The following is a 24,118-nucleotide window of genomic DNA, read 5'->3' on the forward strand; positions in this document are numbered from 1 at the left end:
TAAATAATAATTGTTATTATTAATAATATTTTTTAAAAGCATCAGTCCATTGCAATAAGCAGCCCTCCGTTGTTAACAGAAACACGCAGAAGAATTTTAGCTAGGAAGACGGAAAACCTTTTTTGAAATGGGAAGACAGAAAAACTTGAAAGAGAAAGTACTTAAGAATCTCCTGCATCTCTACGCAACTAACAAAATTCCTGTACAGATGAAGTTCCAATGTATCCAATTTCAAAATGAACAGAAAAAAAAAAAAAAGCTTTGCTTCTTAATCCAGAACACTTCGAAAAGCCAATGGTCATGTTATAAGGATAGTTGACTTGTCAAGTAGTCTCCGAGGCAGAACTCGTCTATTCCTTCGTTTCAGGTGCTGAAGGATCGAAGTCTTCCCCTCACGACGAATAACAATTTCTATTCCCTTCAATCGTCCACCCATTAGCCTTGGTAGCATATTCACTACATTCTCTCTCTAGGGGCCTAAAATTCAGGGATGTGTTCTCATTAATTGCTCAGGTAGGGTAAAGTGCTCTCACCCGGTAAGGCCAAGGACTATTTTATAGCAAAACCCCATCCCAGGGGCTATTATTGTACAAAGGCCCACAAGCCATGACAAAAACAACTCTTAACTAAAATTGGAACCCTACATACCGATTATAAAGCACATCCTAAAACCTCCACACGAGCTCATCTCTGCACCCAATGAAATGAAAAATAAAACAATCAAAGACGAGCGCAAGATAGCTTGAAAAAGAGGCTAAACTATGTATCAAAGTGACTCACATTTACAGGGTGTACAAAAAATGGATGAGGTGAGACGTATTCCACTACTTGACATGCCGCACGATCATGAACCGCACTTCAATTGCAACAATTTGGTGCCTCTAATGGTCAGGGTTGGATGGGGGCTCATCCTTCCAACCTTTGCTGAGCAAATCATAATTGATAGACGCAAGCTGAGAAAGATTCTAATCACCAAAAACACATAAAGTAGCCCAATGAGAATGCTACAACTGATAAAACATAAAAACTAATATAATAAAAATAGCAAATAAATTCCAAGTGTTATAATACTCTCAAAGACACGATCATTCTTATTAGTTCAACTGCTAGGATACATTCTTCCCAGGATATTTTTGCCGAGGACTGCTACCGTAGTTGGCGAGTGCATGAAATCAGTTATCAGTATATCTATCATATTAATCTACTGAAAGAACAAACAAACAAAACCCACTTGAGCAGCAAACTTTGTCATGGCAGGTACGATTTCCCTAATTACTAATACACACCAAGTAATGGCAATGTTTATCAGATTTCAAGTTAATATTTATCAATTTTTTAAACTAACATCTATCAGATTTTTTAAAGTCAATATTTATCAGTTTTTTAAAATAATATCTATCAGATTTTTGAAGTAAATATTTATCAAATTTGAATGTGCTCATTATGGAGTCTAGCACCTAAACCAGGAAGACATTCAGTACTGCTCCACCCATATTGACCATCTCATGTTGGATTTTTTGTGACATCATATAGTATCAGCAGGAAGCACGAGTACAACCAATTTTAACAAGAATCATACCTTAAAGGAAAAATTACTGAATGAATACTTAACAGGAGAGCTGGAATCAAATTCAGCAAGACCTCCACATTCATCCCCCTGTTTAACAATGTAAATAATTACCCACAAAAAATTAAACAATTGAAAATAAAACTGATAAGACTATGATAAACATCAAATTAGCAAGCTATCGTCAATCAATTCACCAAAACAATACCAACGCCTTGCTGGTATCCTGGAAGAGATGGTTTACATCCCCAAGTCATTGTACTCAGACAATGCTACCACCTATATTTATTTGAAAACGTACATAGATAAAATGCACAACTATTGGATTAATCGTGTCAATGATTAATATCATTGCCACTGGACTTAGCAATTGGCCACAATTAGTCCCATGTCCAACCGAAACAACTAATCCATTGGATACATGCAGTACAAAACCATGCAATACACCAATGACATAAATAAATTAAATCCCTCCAAGCATTTGTATTTCTACATCAATTCAAGGATTTTCTTAGTTGGTAAAAGTCTGCATAAGACTTTCAATATTCTTGGTTAACAGAAAGACTGAGAAATATAAAAAAGGACTCCATGACATTCTAACACACTTGATTGGAAGATCCAAGTTAATGAGCCAGATCTATGCCAGAATCCATCAATCAAGTTCCACTCCAATTATATTCAATTGGTCTGATCCAAAGTTGGATATTCTTCAGAAATGAATCAGTTTTTTGGCTTTACTCTAATCAAGAAACTTTATTTTTACTTTTTATCTATATTTCGACCAACTATCAATGTTTTATCAAAAAAATACTGATGCCATCCATGGTAAAAACAAAAATACACATAAACATCTTCCCTTACCCTTCAAATTTTTTTATCCAATTCCTTACCCTTAAATTTTTTTTTTATCCATTTTTTTATGAAAGGTGATTTTATTAAGAGAGAGAACCAAAGGAAACAAAAAGCAGGGAACTAACCCCTAACAACAAGAAATTGCAAGGAGGCTCCCTGCTTGGCCAAAACATTGGCCACATAATTAGCTGATCTCGGGATATGAGACCAAAACCAATCAAAAAGGCTAACAATTTTCATGATTTCAAAAAAATTGTCCCAATGACACCACAGAGGCGTTGAGGATTGCTCACACCAACCAATCACCACCTTAGAATCTCCCTCGATGTGAATGGGGCCAGCGCAGTGATCACGGAAGGCCCAGAGTCCAATAAGGAGGTCGTGGAGTCCGCAATACTGAGAGGACCAGTGAAGGAAACGATCTGGAACCCCAGATAGTCACAAACAACTTTGTCGAATCCCGCTATCCCAGGGTTGCCAAGAGAGGAACCAACAAATTTTAACTTAAGAACACCGGCCGACGGCAGGGTCCACTCAGAAACAATTGGGGGCTTTGAAGACGTAAGGAGCTGCAATTGTCTCTGATGGAGGATCCAGAAAAGGGGGAGAAGGCTTTCCTAGAGTGAAGCCATGTTGCAATATTCCCAGAAATAATTTCAGCTACTCTCTCTTGGGATTCAAACTTGGGGCTGAATCGCCTTTGATTGCGCTCTAACCAGAGACCCCAAGGAATGAAAGTCGAGCACACCAAGATCATCATTCTCCCAAGGCAGGGGACAAAAGTCCCTGCAAGCATCCGACAGGCTACAGGAAGATCTGCAGGAAAGAAAAACCGGAAACCAATTCGACTGAGAATCAACATCCAAATCCCCCAAGAGAGAAAGGACATAAGAGGAGCAGGTGGCTGACTGTTTCCTCTACGACTCGACAAAAAGGACAAATGGTGTCCACCCCAAGTTTGCCACGCTTCCTGAGATTGTCAACTGAAAGAATTTGTGGAGGCAGGTGCTCCACATGAAGAACTTCACTTTTGGGGGGGGGGGGGCGCGGTGAGACGCCAGGTGAAATCCACCACATGCCCGGAGCTATGAGTGAGCCATCCTCGTATTGCGAGATATGTGGAGGATACCGAAAAAGAACAACTCTTATCAGGCTACCAAATTAACTTATCTTGTCTGCTAGACAGAATCCTGATCAGCTGAATGGCTTCCAAAAGGCGACTGGCTTCCAAAGCTTCTAGATCCAATAGGCCCCGGCGAGGATGAATGTTCCAGCCCCCATCACTGGCGGCTTCAGCAACTGAAATCCTCCTTTGCCTGGAGATTCTGAAGAGGGTCGTTTTTCTGATCCAAATCCTTACCCTTAAGATTTTTTTAACCCAAATCCTTACCCTTATTTTTTTTTTATCCAATTCCTTACCTAAAAACCCTCTTTTTTTTAATCCAAACCCTTACCCTTAAAATCAATATGGTACCTATATCACTTTTACTCGTAAAACATTATTAATTAAGAATTCCAATTATGGAGAATATAAGGTTCTGTCAGATCTCAGGCATTGGATCCAGGTGAGGTCTGGCTTCTACTGACAACCTATTCCATAGACCAAAATTCAGCACAAAAAGACCTAAGAACGTGTCAAATATGGTCTTTGATGGGTTGGGCCCTTCCGAACTGTACCAGATCTGAGCCTACTACCAGGCCCAAGCAGGACATTGGACATGCATAAACAATAAGCACAGCTGGAGATACAAATGCGAAGACCAACTGGCCTGTATCATAGAACTCTTGTGCTGGTGGAGACTAGGACTAGATATCAGTCCCAATAGCCAATGCAGGAAATACACTCATAAACACAATAACCACTTTTACAACCACCTAGCTTGATTTCAACAAAAGTGCTTGTCTGTCTTCCCATCTCACAAGGGCCATTGTTAACAGAAACAAAACAATTCAATGACCTTTTTCTTTTAGAATAAACTGTTTTATGAGCCCAGTTTAAGGCATGCATAGAGGCATTCCTTTTTTAATGGCATTGTTAAATAACATAAGTAAAAATATAAAAGGATGAGTTCACCATCCCATACCACTTCATCTTGGCGATTGCTTACACAGCTGCTGCTGCCACTCAAGCTGTCAGCATCACTGGTATCCTCATATTCACTTACAGCATAAACATGCTCATCTGATGGGTTCCATGAGTAACGGCTTGTGAAATAGCTCGTATCTAATGCGCTATCAGAAGCTGGAACAAATGCAGCCTGAATAAATGAAAAGTAAACTTCATGTCAGTCAGAATGCGTAGTAATAATATGCACCCTATATAGAAGAAAAACAGTGTTATGAAAGACTTATTCACCTTTTGTCTGGCAAGTGTGTCCCAGCTAATATCTTTGAAAAACAGATGCTGCTTTACCTGCAAATTTATGAGATTTTACTCTCCAATTGATATAATGACAATTAAATGTTTTATTTAAACTTTCAGTAAAACAATTAATGATATTTTATTCTCAAATTGATATAAAGACAATTAAATTTTTATTTGAACTTTCAGTAAAACAAACAAATTTACCTCAGATGCTCCATTTGCTCCTAGTCTCTGACTAGGATCTTCCGTCAATAATCTGCAATGAAGTGCACAACAGAAAAATCATAAGTATGAGCACAAGCTAAACATAGAGCTTGACGGCCTTACCCACACTACCATGAAACTCTTTTGTAGAAAAAACAACGAAAACAACAGTTTCCTTAACCACACAATGATTCCCCATCCCCCAGGTCAAATATCTAAACGGCAGACAATTTTTTATGAAAAAAGAAAGATACCTCTTATGAAAGTTAGAATACAGAAAGAAAAAAAAAAATCATCACAGACAGTGCATGATATGTTACATGAATGGAGATTAGAGCAAAAAAAAAGTGTCAAAACAATTCAAGTAAAATATATCTTCATATTCATCCCCACATTACACCTCAGTATGCCCACCTTTAAGGTAAAGTACAACTAAGGGGTGAATGTCTTCAAGAAAACAATTACTAGCAATTGCAATTGAACAAACAATTTCTTCAGGTTTCAATGCCCCTATTGCTTCAGCCATCCTGAATTGTAGCTTCAACTAACTACCATGTCCAGATTGCAACATGTTGAAACTCAATAATGTTTTAAAATCTGGTCCAATTCAATCGTGAGGCAGACCCATGTAAATCCAGATTTAAAAACCTCAAAAACATAACTCAACAAGATCAGTTGTACCATGAAGCAGGTGAGTGTGCCAAAATGAACCAAAGAAATGTAACTTAAAGAGAATATTTCCTTTAATTTTTTATTTTACCCTTCCATTTTTTAAAAATTGCACCAGCAAGAGCCACATCACCATGTGGACCAATCAGGTTTCAAGAATTTCTGCCAACGTACATAATCGCCAAGTGCATCTAATTCTTATTATGCTTCTTCAATTACATTGAATACTTGCCCTCAAGAGCAAAGTATATGCTAGCTATTGTCCTACAGATGAAGACGTACAAGATTGGGGAGTTAATGATACGACTTCATTTCGTAAGCCTTGTTCTATGCCAGATTTTGATTGCTTTGAAGAAGCCAGAGAGGCTCCTAAATACAATAGGTTTTGAAAAAATTATTGCTTACACCATGGGTGAACGTGTCTGTCTCTTTTCTTGTATTGGGACCTTCAAAATTCAATACCGGACACCCAAGAAAATAAATATATCAGGTTATCTCAGGTCTGCCTCAACAAAAAGAATGACTTGATAAAAAGTTGATGTGTAACTCAGATTGCCTAGCATCTTGCATCGCCACCTTCGGTATGAGTCATATCAGATGTAACCAATCCTAGTTATACCTTATTAACAACTCATCCTTCAATTAAATGGAGGTTCAACAACCATAATCAGCTCCTGAAACTTAGGGAATACCAATTTCAATCTTAATCTTAGGAAAAGCTCCCAGTCAACTCAGATCCTAAACTAAGACAAAAAAATTACTCTATTCCACACATTTGGAGGAAAATACAACTTTTCGTTTCACTTCTAAAAAAGTAATAGAAGTAAAAAAAACTCTAGTTGGCTGGGCCTCCAAGTGAAACAGTGAGTTGGACTTTGGATTGCCCGCCAAGCAACTGAACCTTATATAGACAGGAAAATAATTAAACATGCAACACTCTTGAGCCCACAGATCACATAACAATCAGGATGGAATCTCAAGAATCCACAGCTTTTGAACAGATACTTCTTAAGGACTCCAATCTCCTCTTTCATATTCTACACAAATAAATATCCTTAACTAGAATATAAAGAGGCAAATCAGGTGCTGGACATGCAAGCGAAGATGAGATGAACCAGATAACCGTTTTTACAGTGAGTGCACCCTCAAATACATCCAAATAAAAATAGCAGTCTTACTTGTCAATTAGATCATAAGCTTCAGGGCTCATTTCTTCTGGAACTTGCGGCCATGGTATTTTGCGGTTAAGGATATTGTCAAAAATTTGCTGCAAGTAAAGGAATTATTAAAAAAAATTCATACGAGTAGATAGATTTAAACCATAACCATACCGAAATTCCATCTAGTAATCATAGGTAAAAGCTCACATAAAATATCTTAATTAGTGATTAACTGCTAGGGTCTAAAACTTTATTAGCTATGTTGTGATTGCCACCATTAAAATTGGCAATATCAAACAGATGACTCCTCCCAAGATAACAAGATGCTATGAATCCAAACTACCAAACTATATTTAGGGTACAGAGGACTGTTTAGATTTCAATGAATTGTAATGACACACTCAATGGTCTGCTATATGAAGCAGAATATGCACACTACATATATATCAGGTGACATCAAATTACAGAAATATAGACATGTCAAACCAAAGAAAGGGAAGATAAGCATATGGCCATCCCTCGTGTTTAATCCATCAAATATAAGGCTAAAAAAAAACCTGTGGATGCTCTGCATTGAAGGGTGGAATCCCAACAATTAGCTCAAATAAAATTACACCCACAGACCACCAATCAGCAGTTGTACCTGTGAAATGCATAGACCGCATAAGAAGGGTGTAAACGTGAAAAATTTGAACCGATGACAAAACAGCTTAAACTGAGGATCAATAAATCAGTATTAAATCAATGATATAACTATCAGCCAGAAGGTTGTACCATGTCCAGTTCCCAGAAGTATCTCTGGAGCCAAATAATCAGGTGTACCAACTGCTGAACGTTTCTGCCGCCGCTCTCTTTGATGCAAGTGGTTAGAGGCAGATGGTTGAGGATCCTCTTCCCCAAGCAGAGAGGTGCCACTAGCAGCTGGACCAGACAAATCATCTGTACTGTTAATGAGACCAACCTTTGAAAGCCCGAAATCTGTTAACTGCAACAAAGCCAGAATATAGTAATTTTTTTCAGCCAACAATAAATACTATTCTGCTGGCAGAAATTGAGTACAAGTAATTAGGTAATATACCAGAGATCCATAATAGCAAAAGAAACAAACTAAAATAATGAACCTGAGTTGGCTTTTGCATGTATAAAAATCAAGACCCAGAGAAGAAGAATACGCTTCTCTTATGGTCCAGATTGACACTGGATAGAGCCTACAACCAGCGGAGAGACACCTCCTGAACAAACCACCATGTGTGTGTGTGTGTGTCCTAAATTTATTACATATATTAATCCCCTAGTATTGATCTTTGAGATCAGGCCACTCATAGTCCAATGGCCTTGCCAAGAAATTTCCAATCAATTCCTCATGTTGAGAATTTCCTTTTCTTGTTTCTCCTCCTTGAGGCACTAATGTAGTGCTTGGAAGCTTTTCTCCCCTCTTGTGTTTTCTGTTCTCTTTAATAAATCATACACTGCTCGAAAGACAACCTTTATATATTCTGCAAGCAATAATTTAGGTGAAATACCACCCAGGTTGGCTTTTCGTCAAGCACAATGTTAGCAATAAACTACTAGAAGTTGTAGAAGTAAACTAACTCAACCTTGATATGGCCATCATGTGCAATCAACAAATTGTCAGGCTTCAAATCACGATGCACCACACGCAGGGAATGTAAATATTCCAAAGCAAGGACCTGCACATCCCATACACATTCAGCTACCAATTTACACATGAAACAACTGAAATACTGAATCACCTTCAAAGAAAAAATATTTAGATCTTACGACTTCCGCTATATAGATACGAGCAACTTCTTCATCCAAGCAACCTAAATTTCGCAGTAACGAGTAAAGATCTCCGCCATTGAAATACTCCATCACAAGATAAAGGTTCTCTTGACAAGTGAAGGAATAAAAAAATCGCACCTAGAGCAGCACAGTAAATTTTAGTTGAAGGACAAATAACCTTTTTCTAGTAAATGGCAAACAACTTTTTAATTACAAATCAAGAGCAACCATATACACACATATGAAGAGTTTTTTTTGGGACCGAGCAGGTAGAGCAGTTGCTTGTTCTTTTTTATTATTATTATTAATAGCAGTTAGTCAAATCTTTAAACCATTTATGTGTTTGCTCATATCTTTAAAACTGTTTATGTGTGTTTCGCTAATAAATTTGCTTACCACAAAAGGATTTCGAACCGAAATTAAAATGTCACGCTCTGCTAAAATACTCTCTACAGCATTCTTACGAATCATGTCTGCCTTCTTCAGAACCTGCACAAATGTTAGAAATGTAAATAATAATAAGGAAGGTGTTTTAAATCTAAACTTCTGAAAAGATAATGAAAAACCTATGATAAAGTCTATGAGGAAACCCTTCTACTGCACAAGACTTCATCTATACCATTTTACATGGGGCAGTATCAATTGTGACTTTCATTAAATGCAGAGAAATCATTCTCAAAATAATAATAATAATAATAATGATATAGGAAAGAAATCCTCTAGACTTGAGTTTAAAGTTCAAGAAAGAAACATTATTGCAGGACAAAAATACCATCCTCTTTTCTTGTAGATTTCATTTTTGAATGATGGCTTTCAAGTTCCATGTTTTATTATCCTTCGAGGCATATCTATCAAAAATGAAATCCACAAGAAGAGCCACATTTTTCATCATGGATAATATTCTATCTATTATACTTCGGTGGAGTTTTATTACATCCATCATCCATTGCCATCCCTACCCAGCTGGCCAGATTGGTTCAACCATAAAACCAGCCAAATTGAATCAGTCCAGTTCAGTTGAAACAATGTTCCTCCTACCACTTCAATTTCAACTTCAATTAGAAATCAAATGTGTGTATGAGGGAGGGAGGCAAGACTAAATCTTGTAACATCTCAAAGCAAGATTTGATCCACAATACAACAACTGAATCTTGTGTAATGCACCAAATGTCTCTTTCAATTATAACCAGAACTGGCAATGACACCAGTTCAGAGGCTACTTCAGTTTTCACAGAAAGGACTATAATCATAACAAACATTCCACACAGATGCCAACCAATAAAATCCTCTAAGGTCTGCAATTCCAGGATAAAATAGAAGAACAATGAAGACAAGAACATAGGGCTACCTTTATTGCAAAAAGATCGCCTGTTGTTCTTTTCTTTGCTAAGAACACACGTCCAAAAGCTCCACGACTGATTGGTTTTATAATCTCGAAGTCATCAATAGAAGTCCGATCCCTATTGGAGTGGATGGGGCTTGTTCGCAAGCTACGAACCACATCATCTTCCAATGGCCCATCTTCATCAATTACAGTGCTCGTCACATCAACCTTCTCATCAAAAACTAGCTCACAAAGCTGCAAATATTTCTCCCTGAAAGAACAAAAACCACAATTAATTTTAAAATAAAGTACTTAGAGTTCAGCATTTCCAAGTGCACAAGGAAATCTTTTGACCCACCGAAGCAATTTTTCTATGCGTGCACCAAATGTCTCTACTGTGAGAGCATCTAACTTCCTTCGATTAATAACTACTTGTAGCTCCTCAAGACAAGACACTAAATATGGTGAGGATCGATCATCATCCATAGGAATATTTGCTACAGAACGAGCGATATCAGCAAGATCATTAATCTGCACTATTACAAAAGGTACTAGGTCAAATAGAACCATTTTCACAGATTCAAAATGTTAAGCTTCAGAAAATAATAGAAATAAAACACTTTGGGGCCCTGAGGTCCTCTCATTTCTTAACAAGATTGGACAATTTTCTTCAAAAATAAAAAAAATGTTTTACCAATTATGCTAAAACATAGATGTAACAAGAAAAACATGTATACCAGGGGAAGATCTTCGTATTCTGAAAAGGCTCCCCTTCCTGCCAAAAGCAAATCTATCTGGCTAGTCCTAGGTGTTAATAAAGGAGACCGAGGAGTCATGCTGCCTGCTGAGGATGTTGCCATGCCTTGATCAGACTTGGGACCAAAGCGTGTCCTACAAGACATGGTAGGCAGATTCTTAAAATCATCCGCAAATGCGGAACCATCAGTTTCAGGTAGACAGTCAAGCATGTCCTCAGACCCCCTACGGGACCAGTCACTTAGTTTGGGGGACAAACCATCAGATTCCTCAGTAACACTTGAATTTGAGATTTTTCCAACATCTGGGCTTCCTAAAGCAGCATTTTGATCTTTTTGTGAACAGCATTCAGCCATCTTCTCAAGTGTTTCTGCAACCCTCAACAGACGCTCATTAACACTTAAACCCTTCTGATCAGATCTATCTGCAATTGCACAAATTCTTGAGTGATCCTCCACATGAGAAGTAGGAACCTCCTCTTCACAAATTCGACAAATAATAGAACTCTCATCAAAAACATTTTGCTGGTCACCCCAGTATCCCCAAGACACCTTGTGCTGGTGCTTGGACTGAATAGAAGAATGCCCAGGAAGATCTTTTGCAGGAAGAGCCTCCGTAGGCCTAATAGTATCAGAGCCTTCTCTCTGATCTTGGGATCCGTCCCTGCCATAAAAGTCTTCATCTTTTGGGGAGACGGCATCTTTCCGGTTTCTCTCAGCAGGAGATGGGAGCTTCTTCCAAGAAGCTATCCGTTCCCGACTACCAGGTGAATGAATTTTTTTTGTAGATTCTGCATCTACAGGTGATCCCAAACTTCCAGGTTGGTCAGCTTGATCTTTCTTCCAATTCAAACCATGCTGCTCCTGACTGTAGGCCTTCTTTACAGAACCCACTTTTGAGCTTCTATTAGTGCTGAAACTTTTGTCATCCCATGAAAGACCAGGTGGAACCACTTTCTCAGCAGATTGCAAGATTCTAGACTGACGAAGACCAAAAAGAGGCTCATCCTCGGCCAACCCGCTCTCCTTATGAAACTGTAGCAATCGAGTGCATCTGGTGAGAATGAAAAGCATTCGTGTATGAAGTTGCTTAAGCACACCCATGGGCACCTCCTGCCTCCGGTCATCCAAATCTTGGACAATGCCTTCACATTGGAGCCAAAACTCTCCAGGTGACATAACAGCACATCTGCGAGCGAGAACTAATAGGTCCTCTAAGGTTTCCTGCCATTCAGGATGGGTTCCTGTTTCTGCATTTTTTTCAAGAATACCAACCACATCTCCTGCAAAGATAGCCAGATCAGAGTCCACTTCTTCCTTGGCTTTGTCAAATTTTGCCCGAATAGCCACTAAAACTTCCTGTATGTAGAAAAGAGAGGGTGATCAAGAAAGAAAAGAAGAGCAAAAGCAATATAATCTCCTTGCTTCTGTAATATGTCATAGGAAAAAGAAGTTTCACTACCTCCAAGTTGTTTAAGCTGCGAGGCTTCCAGAATGGGAAAGGTTTTACTCCTTTAGAGTTCAGCTCATGGGAGAAACTCTTAATGTCACCAGGAAACCTCTTCCTAGGAGCACTCGTAACTCGCATTATAGCCTGAAAACGTGGAGATTCAGATTCCTTCGGAGTTTCCAAACCATCATATGGAGTCTACAGAAGAACAAATCATACTTGTTATTCTCTTAGAAGAAAAACAGTCATCATACATACTTTGTGCAAGGGAGCACGACAACAAAAAAACCTGAGGAGCTTGTGGTTCTGGAGTGCGAACATCAGGATTTCTCACATCATGAGAGAGGCTCCACACATTACTTTCGCCTGTGGAAAGCAGACGCATCAGTCAAGCAAGCTTAGCACAACTAAACAACATAAGAACAATTACAATGTTAATAGTAGTCCACAAGATGCCCACTGGAAAATATGAGATATCTCTCAAGTATGACATAAAAAAACAGTTGAAATGGATTGGTAGTTCAGAAATTTTATCGATTGGTTTCCACTCTAAGCTTTAAGCTTTGAATTAGATGTAACTCACATTGTACCAGAGCAGGTTCTATGTTCTTCCACACAAAAACTATCCACTATTAGAAGCCACAAAGAGGACTCACCCATGAGGCAAAGTATTGATATCATGGATAGTAAAGTGATCCACAACCTCAGATAAGAACTTAGGTTGAACCTCTCCACTCTAAGTTTAAACTTTTGAGTTGGTTACCTTTCGGTTATCTACAACATGGTCTCATATTTGGCGAGTTGACTCGCATTTCGGGTGAGTCATCTCAGATTTTAACAATCCAAGAATAAAAATAGAAAGTTGCGGACAAGTTGATTCGTATCAACCTTATCAGGTGAGTCATCTCAAATTGTGGACTGTTTGAGACAAGCCCCAGTACCAAGTCAGGCAACCATTATGCACTTCCTCACACTGAAAATCCAGGACAGGAAACTCCACTGCTGCTATCCACTTATGGTCTAGTAGAAAAAAATTCCATAATCATTTTTACAGATGGTAGAGATTTATTATATAAAAAAATTTGCAATGATAATTTGTTTTGGATCATAAATGCTGATTTTTTTTGTTAAATGTAATATTATTTTCATCAGTACTGTAAAACTAGATTCACTCATCAAACTAGTAGTTCAATTAGATTCAAATGCCGGTGAACCTGTATAACATTACAATACGTAATAAATAAAAATTGTTCACTAATAGTTTTTTAGAAAAATTAATAAATATATTTTCTTCGATGTTAGTACAGATCTCTTCAGTCGGGATGAGTTGGTTAGATAATTTTCTTCTTAGAGAGGTCGAGTGTTCAGACAACCACTCACATCATCTTTCTAATTTGAATTTTGATATTCAAACTGCTACGTAGATTTAATCTACAAAATTGAACCGGACCAATTCAACCAGCCAATTTGGCAGTAAGAGACCAATCTACCCCGCTGGATCATCCAGTTTTCTGTAAATAAACAGGTCTAATTCAAACATAGCTGTCAACCAATTCATTGGCACATCCAAATCTGGCAGCTCCATACTTAGCCCACATTACAGTAGTAGTTTTAGTACACTCTTTAAGAACACTTTTGGTCATAATCTTCAGACTCCAAGAGAAGTATTAAGCACAACCGTTATAAAATGTGTTAATTTAAGAGATTACCACACATGGATGACAGCAATTTATCTTATTATATTTTTGTGAGTTGGTAGGTCCACCAAAATTTCAGAACAAAAGAAGGCACTACAGACATCAAATTCGTGTCAAACAGAAAAACAAATCTTACGTATCAGACATTCTGAGTTCTACAAGATTATTTTAGGAAGGTGAAATGTAATTTTTTTGTGTATGTTGATTACACATGCACACACAACCCTTACCCCTGGTGAGACATGAATTCAGCACCTCACACTAGAAACCCCCCCCCCCCCCCCCCCCCCCCAGAAAGGCATAGAAGCATGCCCACAAAATTCTTGCATGTAGTACACCCACACATTCAAAAGCTCCCATACTATACAAAAGCTCTTTATTTAAAAGGACCTCTTTCTTCCATGTTATGGCAACACCAATGCCAACAACATGATGTCAACACCCCAAATCAGACAATGTAAATTGCAATGAAGTGGTTCATGATAGATAACTGTGTTTTGAATGGACACAAGACAGCCCCTTGAACAATATCTAACAAAAGTGGCGCCCAGAAAACTTTTGTCCAGCGTGTACCTAGACTGAAGCTACCACATTGTTCAAAGCTTCTTCCTGAACCTCACAAAAACTACTTCTTTCTTTCATGCTATAGCAATCAATGTGCCACAACCTATCGACAATATCAGAGCAGCCATATAACTTGCAGAGAAATGAACTGGAGAAGGCTAACTGCATTTGAATGGACTCGATCAACCACTGGAGGATATCAAGACTTCTTGCCTTTAATCATCTTGAAGAAACCTTATAAGATGACGAGTTATAGATGTGAATTCTTCCAAACATGGATATTATTGAGTGATATTCTTGTACAGTTTTTGTAAGCAAAAAGCATGAGAACTCTCTACAGTGGTATTATTTCAAATTCATAACTTCCGCTTTGAAATAATTCCAAAAGCATTATTGAACCACCCCAATAGATAACATTGAAGTTCAGAGAAGCAGGACTTAGAACCAATGCTCTGAAGAAATTCCCCCAAGATTTCAAATAGGCTCAACTTTAAAAGAATAAAAAAAGAAAAAAGAAAAAAGAAAAAACTTTTTTGACTTAAGAGAAATTGAACATGATATTATAATAGGCCCATTAGCCTACAAAAAGAAAGATGCTCCCTTAAAGCCAAGCCCTTGCAACCACATCTAGGAAAAAGAATAAGAGAAAAAAAAAACATATTTAATCCAAAAGTTATCCTACACTCTGCAATGCACAAAATACCTCCTTCTCCCTGTGCTTAAGTTCTATCTACTTACATCTAAAAAGGTAACTTCTCCAGCTAGATTTTCTGGAATAACCCTCTCAAGCTAAATATTATATTATTACTAATTCCATATGATAACTACGGGGAAGAAAAAAAACAGCAGATCTTCCGGAAATGATAAGCTTTCTAAGTGAAGAAAAAGTTTTTGGTTCAATTATGTCTTGTGTGCTACTACAACTTACCCCTGAAGAAAAAGTTTTTGGTTCAATTATGTCTTGTGTGCTACTACAACTTACCCCATTAGTTAATAGACACATCCATTTGCAATGCTTCGGTTGATATTATATAGAGGTATTCCGATACAGTTTTGCACTGATCTGCCACAATGTACTACTTTCCGATATTACTAAAAGTCTAAATATTACTGTAACAATCAAATCAAAATGTTTAAAAAATAAGAGAATACATCAGTATCTAGCAGATGCATACCCAATTGGGAGGAGATTCCATTCAGTAGACCTGACCCAGACTGAACAATTGGACTCTGATCTCTTGACAGACCACCCCCAGTTACCGTATTATTGCTATTACTCCCGTTATCAATCCAACTTGAAACCTTATCCTGCGAAATCTTCTTACTTAAGCTTTGGCCATCCTTTTTCTTCCCACTATTGGTGCTCTTCCCGGAATAAGAGGAAGTCGAGCACCCATCAGCAACCGCCCTTGAGAGATTACTAACCCCGAGTGCGGACCCCTTATTCTCACCACGAAACCCAAAGAAGCTCTCCTGAGGTAATGGCCCGGATCTCGTCTTAATCCGGTTCAATCCAAGGGACGACGCCGCGACCGGGGAGAGCGTAGGTTGGGCAGCAGGTGCCCCATCCTTGATCTCCACAGCGTTCCGTGATTTCGACGAATAATTACTACTCGAAGAAGCGGAATGCGATGCGAACGCTGGAGGAGACCGAGTCTGAGCTTGAGTCTGTCCTTGCGGTTGCGCTACCTTCCCTTTTCCCTCCTTCTTCTTCTGCCGAAACGTGCTCTTACCACTACCGCCGTCCTTTACAAGTGTCTGTCGGCAAAAAGAGGAAGTATGCTGCGGATCCTCCTTGGGCGATTTCAGCTTCTTCTTATCGGATCTATTGGGGGAATCCAAAGTCGGAGTTCTGGGACTGTTGGATCCATCAGTGCTCGAAGAATCCGCCTTCTTGGACGAGAAAAACCTCCCTTTGAACACCATTTTTTCCCTCACTTCCCTCCTCTCGCAATTCCGATCCTTCCCCTGCAGCCCTACCTAGATCGCAGGGCTGCTTCCGCCGAACAACGCATCAAAGACAACGGACTGCGACTAGATTCAACCAGAAAACAGGAACCAGAACCCTAATCCCGGACAGCCTAAAGCCACACTGTGCCGTGCGCGCTATTTTCTCAAGATTTTTCGTCTTTTTCCAAAAACGGGGAAAGCCGAAAGCGAGAGAGCGAATGAGAGGGAATCGATGGCGAAATTAATACAAACGCGACCCACAAGTGGAAATGGACGCACAACGAATTATAATAAAAAAATAAAAAATCCAGGGAAATGTGGTCATTCTTCGTGGATCCAAATTCCAGACTCGGTGGGACCCACAGCCACGTGGAAATTAAAAAGGGTTGGACAATGGTGGATAACGCCGGTCCCACAATTTATCTGTCCCACAAAGTCAAGATTCTTCCCATCATCAATCCTCATTCTACCGTCCACGGTAGATGAGAAGATAAAAATCTAAATAAAGACGAAGGCGCAGAGAGATTTTTTAATGGCTCGACTTCCTTTCGTTTAGTAGTCAAAAGTAATCTGGTGGCTAGCAATCGCCATTAATTGAAACAAATCACCTGGTGGGCCGGGCCACACAGGAGTTTTTTGAACAACATTACTGACTTACCATGCAATGACCCAGCTCGGGTCCGGACCAAATTAGAAGGGCCACATAACCTAACTCGGTCTGATCTTTTTTGTTGCCCGAGTGTCATAATATTTTATATTGGAAAAAAACCTCTCTCGTTTTATCTACGGGTTCACCCCCTAACAGAATAGAAGACAAGCATCCGTGCTTCTTCTGCAATTGAATTGTCGCCGTGGGTCTCTGGGAGTCTTCGAACTGGCTTCGGAGGTAATATGTTGTCCATCTCTCCTTTTCGTTTATCTCTGTTTAGGGCTTCCCCCCTAACTTTCGTGAAATTGGCATCGATAATTCCGGCGTCATTTCTCAGCGGTTACGGGAATAAATGCCTTGTCATATTTCTGTGCAAGTAACAGCTGACAATGGATTGTGAACTCTGTCAATGTGTTCGTTTAAACTTCAGATAATTAATTAAGTATTTAATTGTCATTCCTTCTTCGTACTCTGTGATTAGAATTATCGTCTTTTTCTTTATTCTTTTTAATCACTCTTCCGCTTTTATTTCTGTTTCGTTTTATCAAGCTCTTTCGCTGAGCCTTTACAGTTTGAAAGCGAGTAGCTTGTGTCATCGAGTTCTTATTCGTTTTCATCTATAAGCTACTTGTTTAAATGGTTGAGCTGGCTGGGTCCCTTGCCCCCGCCGTCGTTTTCCCACTTGTCCACGAGGTCAGGTCCATCCCTCAACATTAATTTGAAACTGCTTCTTATTTGTAGTTGCAATTCAGAATTTTGTTTATTAGGACGACAAGACTAGTTGAAACATCTTATGTTTGCTGATCTTGATAAGAATTTTGATGAGATTGTGCATTTTATAGGTAAAACATTAGCAAGTCTAGAAGAGTCTCCCAATGTATTTTAGTTCTTATCAATCAAGGAACTTTGTGATACTTTGATTTGTTCCTTTGGGCTTTTCCATAACCCAAGAACTGTTAGATAAACACTAATTCTGTGTGAAGCATGCTTTTAGCATTGCATCTTGTCTTATGTTGTTGATGCAGCTGATAGAGACCGTGCCTATATCAAGAAGTAAGTTACATGACAAAGCCATCTATTAGAATGTTTTTATTTATTTTATTAATTCATTTTATGTAATAATTATATTTTTACTATTTTACCCCTTACTCTTTAAAAACCCATCTGTATCCTGTAAATCAATCGGAATGAGAAAATTAATTTTTGCGTCTTTGTCTTCGTCTTCCCGACTCTCTCCCGACGACAGAGCTCAACGGCTCTTTGCCATTCGAGATTCTAACATGGTATCAGAGCGGACGATCCGCCATTTCTGATTCCCCTTCCGACGACGGCCCCTCCTTTCCTTTTCCGGCTACTATTTTCCGGCGGTTTCGCCATTATTTCCGACAAAGAGGTTTCCGCCCTCTGTTCGGACTTGAATCTGCGATTCAAGCTATTGGGAGGCTCATCTGGTATTTCCGGCGTCTTGTTTCCGGTGGTTATTCCCGGCAAAGAGGTTAGTTCCTGTTTCCATTTTATTTTTCTCTGGATTTCGTCGCCGAGAGGTTGTTTCTTTGGCTGCGTTCGTTTCCGTTTTTTTTTTTGGGCGTCTTCCTGGATTCGTTGAGGAGACATCTTTTCTGGCGCCGAGAGGGTCGCCGAGACCTGATTTTCTTCTGGCCTTCTCTGGTTGGCCGAGAGCTGAGCACAGTTGTTCTTTTGTTCGAGGTTGGTATCATCTCGAGGGCAGTTTGGGTATTTTGAAGATCTGACAAAAAAAAAAAAATTTGGAGCTGCATTGGTGGTCAGTGCTCCATGGAGACTTATTCATCTTCAGATTCTGGTTTATGTACCAGTTCGGCTCGCTCAGTTTTTGATGAATCATCGAATCCGTACTATATCCACCACTCAGACAGCCCCGGGCAAGTCCTTGTCTCTCAACTTCTTACCGGCGAAAATTACACTAGTTGGAGTCGTGCCATGTTGATCGCCCTATCCGTAAAGAACAAAGTTGGTTTTGTCGATGGCTCCATTCTTGAACCTCCCAGTGTTGATCCTATTCTGCTAAACTCCTGGACCCGGAACAACAATATGGTTATCTCTTGGATCTTAAATTCCGTCTCCAAGGAACTTTCTGCGAGTGTTATCTTTGCTGCATCTGCCACGGAAATTTGGCTCGATCTTCGGGATCGTTTTCAACAGCGGAACGGCCCTCGTATTTTTCAGCTTAAACGGGAATTGATGAACTTGCGTCAAGACAAGGATTCAGTTAGTACTTACTTTACCAAATTGAAAACTATTTGGGAAGAACTGCGCAACTACCGTCCTCATTGTTCTTGTGGGAAATGCTCATGCGATGGCGTTACGAATCTGAATGATCACCACCATATGGAGTATATCATGTCCTTCCTAATGGGCCTTGACGACTCTTTCTCTCATGTTCGTGGTCAGTTGCTCCTCATGGATCCGATGCCCCCTCTTAACCGTGTTTTTTCTCTGGTTGTCCAAGAGGAACAACAACGACGAACTACTCATGCCTCGGGTTCGAATGCTCCCACTGACACAATGGCGTTTGCAGTTAAATCTGACAAGATAGAAGTTAGTAAATCTGGGAACCACCCCCACCCTGACAGAGGTTACAATGCTCCACGCCCTCCGCCTAACCACACTTCCCGGACTCAGAATTCCAGTGCTCCTCGGAATCCAAACAAGGACAAGTATTACTGTACCCACTGCAAGATTACTGGCCATACCATCTCTCGTTGCTTCAAGCTCCATGGTTATCCGTCTGGATCTACATTCAACACCAAGCCAAATTCTCCTGCTGCTGTTCATCAAGTTTCCCTTGTGGATGCTCGCCCTGGTTCTTCTTCTGTCGGGGGTTTTATTCAGAATCTGGACCCCACTCAATGTCAGCAGCTCATATCCATGCTTTCTACCCAACTGCGTAGCTCAGCCACGGTCACCACTGCTCCAGACTCTTCTACATCCAGTTGCTTGGCAGGTACTTGTTTTTCTGTCTCCTTACGTGGTTTATGTTCTTCCACTCCATTCTGGATTGTCGACTCCGGAGCTACTCGACATATTTGCTCTCAAGCTCATATTTTTATCTCCTTGCATGCTATTCCTCATGCTACCGTTACCTTGCCAGATAATTCTCATCTTTTAGTCCGCTTTGCTGGTGATATTAAATTACATTCTCACCTTCTACTTAAAGACGTACTATTTGTTCCTCAATTCCAATTCAACTTAATCTCTGTTAGTGTTTTAGTTACTGCTTCTGGTCTTACAGTAAGTTTCTTTCCTGATTGTTTTGTTATCCAGGATCTCTCCACCCAGCGGACGATTGGCAAGGGTGACAAAGTTCAAGATCTTTATGTCCTCCGTGCTCAACATTTGCCCTCTGCTTCTCATGTTTTTGTTAGCAATGTTTCTGCCCATGTTTGGTATAATAGGTTAGGACACATTTCTTTCCAGCGCCTTGATTTTTTGAAGGATCAGTTGCACTGTGATGTAACTAGATTACACAAAGCAGATCCTTGTTATATTTGTCCTCTTGCTAAACAACGTAGACTATCTTTTGAATCTCATAATCATTTATCCAAATTTCCTTTTGATCTTGTGCACTGTGATATTTGGGGACCATATCAAACTGTCTCTTATACTGGCCATCGTTTTTTTTTAACTCTTGTTGATGATTGTACTCGATTTACTTGGATTTATCTACTGAAGACTAAATCTGATGCTATTTCTGTGATACCGCATTTTTTTACCATGGTTTCTACGCAATTTAATGCCAAAATCAAAAAAATTCGCTCTGATAATGCCCCTGAATTATCCTTTGTTGATTTTTTTCACGCTCACGGCGTTTTGCACCAATTTTCATGTGTTGAACGGCCTCAACAAAACTCGGTTGCTGAAAGAAAACATCAACACCTTTTGAATGTGGCTCGGTCTTTATTTTTTCAATCACACATTTCTGTCTCTTTTTGGACCGAGTGTATTCTTACCGCGGCTTTCTTAATTAATAGAACTCCTTCTCCCCTCTTGCAACACAACACACCCTTTCATTTGCTCTACAACCGCTCTCCTGATTATTCCCTCTTTCGTGTTTTTGGCTGTTTAGCTTTTGTTTCCACCTTAGCTGCTCATCGCCCCAAGTTCCACCCACGTGCTCGGGTTTGTGTTTTTCTTGGTTATCCAGCTGGTGTAAAAGGGTATAAATTCTATGATGTTGAGACTCACCAAGTTTTTCTTTCCAGAGATGTCGTGTTCCATGAAGAGGTTTTCCCTTTTCATACTATTACTAGTTCAACTCAACTTACTGACCCCTTCCCTGATTTTGTTCTGCCTCATTCCTCCCTCCACGCTCCGCCTTTTCCTGACCTTGATTCTACCCCCCATCATGATTCTCCAGTTATTCCTGGTGTTCCAATTGATGATCCCTCCCCTCCTAATCTTCCTACACTTATTCCTTCCTCTTCCACTGTTGCTCCTCTTCGAACTTCTACTAGGGCGACTCATCCACCTCATTACCTGCGGGATTATCACTGTAATTTAATTACAGGCTCTTCATCCTCTGCTTCCTCCTGTACGCCTTATCCACTCTCTAATTCCATTTCTTACCATGCCCTTTCTAATTCGCACAGAAATTTTGTACTCACCCTATCTTCTCAAGATGAACCTCAGTACTATCACCAAGCCGTGAAATGTCTTGACTGGAGGTTGGCTATGCGTGATGAGTTGGCCGCCCTGGAAGCCAAGAATACCTGGACCGTCACTCCTCTACCTCCTGATAAACATACCATTGGCTGCAAATGGGTCTATAAAATCAAACTTAATTCTGATGGCTCTATTGAGCGATATAAGGCTCGTTTGGTAACTAAAGGCTATACCCAACAAGAGGGTTTGGACTTTGTTGACACTTTCTCTCCAGTAGCCAAATTAGTCACTGTGAAAGTTCTTCTTGCCCTTGCTGCTTCTCACGGTTGGCATCTCGCTCAGCTTGATGTCAACAACGCCTTTCTACATGGTGATCTTTTTGAAGAAATCTATATGGATCTTCCTCTTGGGTACCTTCGGCAGGGGGAGTCCTCTCCCTCTTCCACCAAACTCGTTTGCAAGCTTCACAAGTCCCTTTATGGCCTCAAACAAGCTTCGCGGCAATGGTATTCCAAATTTTCTCATGTTTTAATCACTTATGGCTTTCTCCAATCGAAATCTGATTACTCTCTCTTCACCAAAGGTCATGGTTCCTTCTTTGTTGCCCTATTGGTTTATGTGGATGATATCATCCTCACTGGTCCTTCCTCTAGTGTTATTAATGAGCTTAAACATTTTCTGCATACTCAGTTCAAGCTCAAGGACCTTGGTTGTCTTAAGCACTTCCTTGGTCTTGAAATTGCTCACTCCAAGACGGGTATTGTGCTTTCTCAACATCATTACACCTTACAATTACTTGAAGACTCAGGTTACCTAGCTTGTAAACCTACTCGTGTTCCCATGGATCCCAAGCTTAATTTAACTGCCACTGACGGCGACCTGCTTCCTGATATAACCCATTATCGGCGGCTTGTTGGGAAACTACTTTACCTCACTTTATCTCGTCCCGACATTACCTTTGCTGTTCACAAGCTCACTCAATTTGTGGCCCAACCCCGCCTTCCTCATCTCCAGGCAGTCCATCACCTACTTCGATATCTCAAGACCAGTCCTGGTCAAGGTTTGTTGTTTTCTTCTACTTCTTCTTTGCAGGTACGCGCCTACTCTGATGCTGATTGGGGCTCATGCCTTGATTCTCGCCGCTCTACTACCGGCTTTTGCATCTTCATTGGTGATTCTTTGGTCTCCTGGAAGGCCAAAAAGCAGACCACCGTCTCTCGCTCCTCCGCCGAAGCTGAATATAGAGCACTTTCTTCAACTGCCAGTGAACTTATTTGGTTACAGCAACTGCTTCAAGATTTTCACGTCAAAGTCGACTCTCCTGCGTTACTCTACTGTGACAATCAAGCTGCGATCTATATTGCTTCTAACCCTACATTTCATGAGCGTACTAAACACATTGAGATTGATTGCCATTTTGTTCGTGAACGTGTTAGTTCGGGCGTCCTCAAGTTACTTCCCATTCGTTCTCCATACCAGTTAGCTGACATGTTCACTAAACCTCTTCCCTTTACTCACCTTTTTTCTTTGTTGTCCAAGATGGCTGTCAAGGATATTTATAAGCCACCTTGAGGGGGAGTATTAGAATATTTTTATTTATTTTATTAATTCATTTTATGTAATAATTGTATTTTTACTATTTTGCCCCTTACTCTTTAAAAACCCATCTGTATCCTGTAAATCAATCGGAATGAGAAAATTAATTTTTGCGTCTTCGTCTTCGTCTTCCCGACTCTCTCCCGACAACAGAGCTCAACGGCTCTTTGCCATTCGAGATTCTAACACCATCATTAAGTAGGATCCCTCTTCAGGTGCACGGCGACAAGATTAACAAATCTGAATCCCTATCTAAGCAGGCGTTGGTGGATCAATTGTGAGTTCAGAGTTCAGACCTATGAGAAAGTTTAAGTTATACATTTTGTCTTTAAATTAGAAAACCACTTTCAGGCTCTCTTTTATCTGTTTTGTGTGTGTGATAATGGTGGGGCAAACAGGGGCTTGGAATCTACCACTGACAGAGAGGTTTGCTGTTACATGATCTCATGCAAGGAGTCTATAAACATTGATGTGGTCATTGATTGGCTCATCAAACACTCAAAATACAAAGTAGCTGCGAATGACATTGTTTATATAATGATTATTTTGAGCTAGCGTGCATTAATGTTGGTATTTAATTGCAGTTAGAGTCTAGACAAGCCAAAGATGGGGCTAAATCGTCCTGAACCACATAAAATGTTTGTGATGTGCCAATGTATTAGTGAATCCTATTTTTCAAACTATGCTTCAAATTGGCTTGTGTTTATTCTAGTTTTGTATGTATTTAAAGTCATAGAGATTTGTTGTATTTGTTGTCAATACAAATAAATGACTTCTTGAATTACAAAGAAACAGTAAAAGCTAATGTTGTACTATCGTTTAGAATTCTGTCTCTACCAAATTTGTTCTACCAAAATAGGCAAGTTTGTAACATGTTGAGAACCTTTATA

General features: G+C 39.7%; 1 protein-coding gene across 1 annotated transcript; it reads right to left on the reverse strand.

The window, feature by feature from the left end:
- Positions 1 to 145: 145 nt before the first annotated feature.
- On the reverse strand, positions 146 to 16,539 carry LOC137955326 (probable serine/threonine protein kinase IREH1). The gene is made up of 18 exons (XM_068802223.1): positions 15,568 to 16,539; positions 12,421 to 12,497; positions 12,144 to 12,329; positions 10,664 to 12,040; positions 10,285 to 10,457; positions 9,951 to 10,197; positions 8,999 to 9,091; positions 8,600 to 8,740; positions 8,416 to 8,508; positions 7,585 to 7,802; positions 7,375 to 7,453; positions 6,836 to 6,924; positions 4,989 to 5,040; positions 4,776 to 4,832; positions 4,504 to 4,677; positions 1,580 to 1,657; positions 781 to 965; positions 146 to 690 (listed from the first exon to the last, which is right to left on the reverse strand). Exons 1-17 carry the CDS (start codon positions 16,316 to 16,318, stop codon positions 882 to 884), a joined length of 3,969 nt encoding a protein of 1,322 aa, XP_068658324.1. The 5' UTR covers positions 16,319 to 16,539; the 3' UTR covers positions 146 to 690; positions 781 to 881.
- Positions 16,540 to 24,118: the final 7,579 nt, after the last annotated feature.

The sequence above is a fragment of the Aristolochia californica genome, unplaced genomic scaffold, assembly GCF_029961685.1.
Source record: "Aristolochia californica isolate CCGP_79_NKW_82.1479 unplaced genomic scaffold, dmAriCali1.0.hap1 SCAF_2, whole genome shotgun sequence".
In the NCBI taxonomy this organism is placed as follows: Eukaryota; Viridiplantae; Streptophyta; class Magnoliopsida; order Piperales; family Aristolochiaceae; genus Aristolochia; species Aristolochia californica.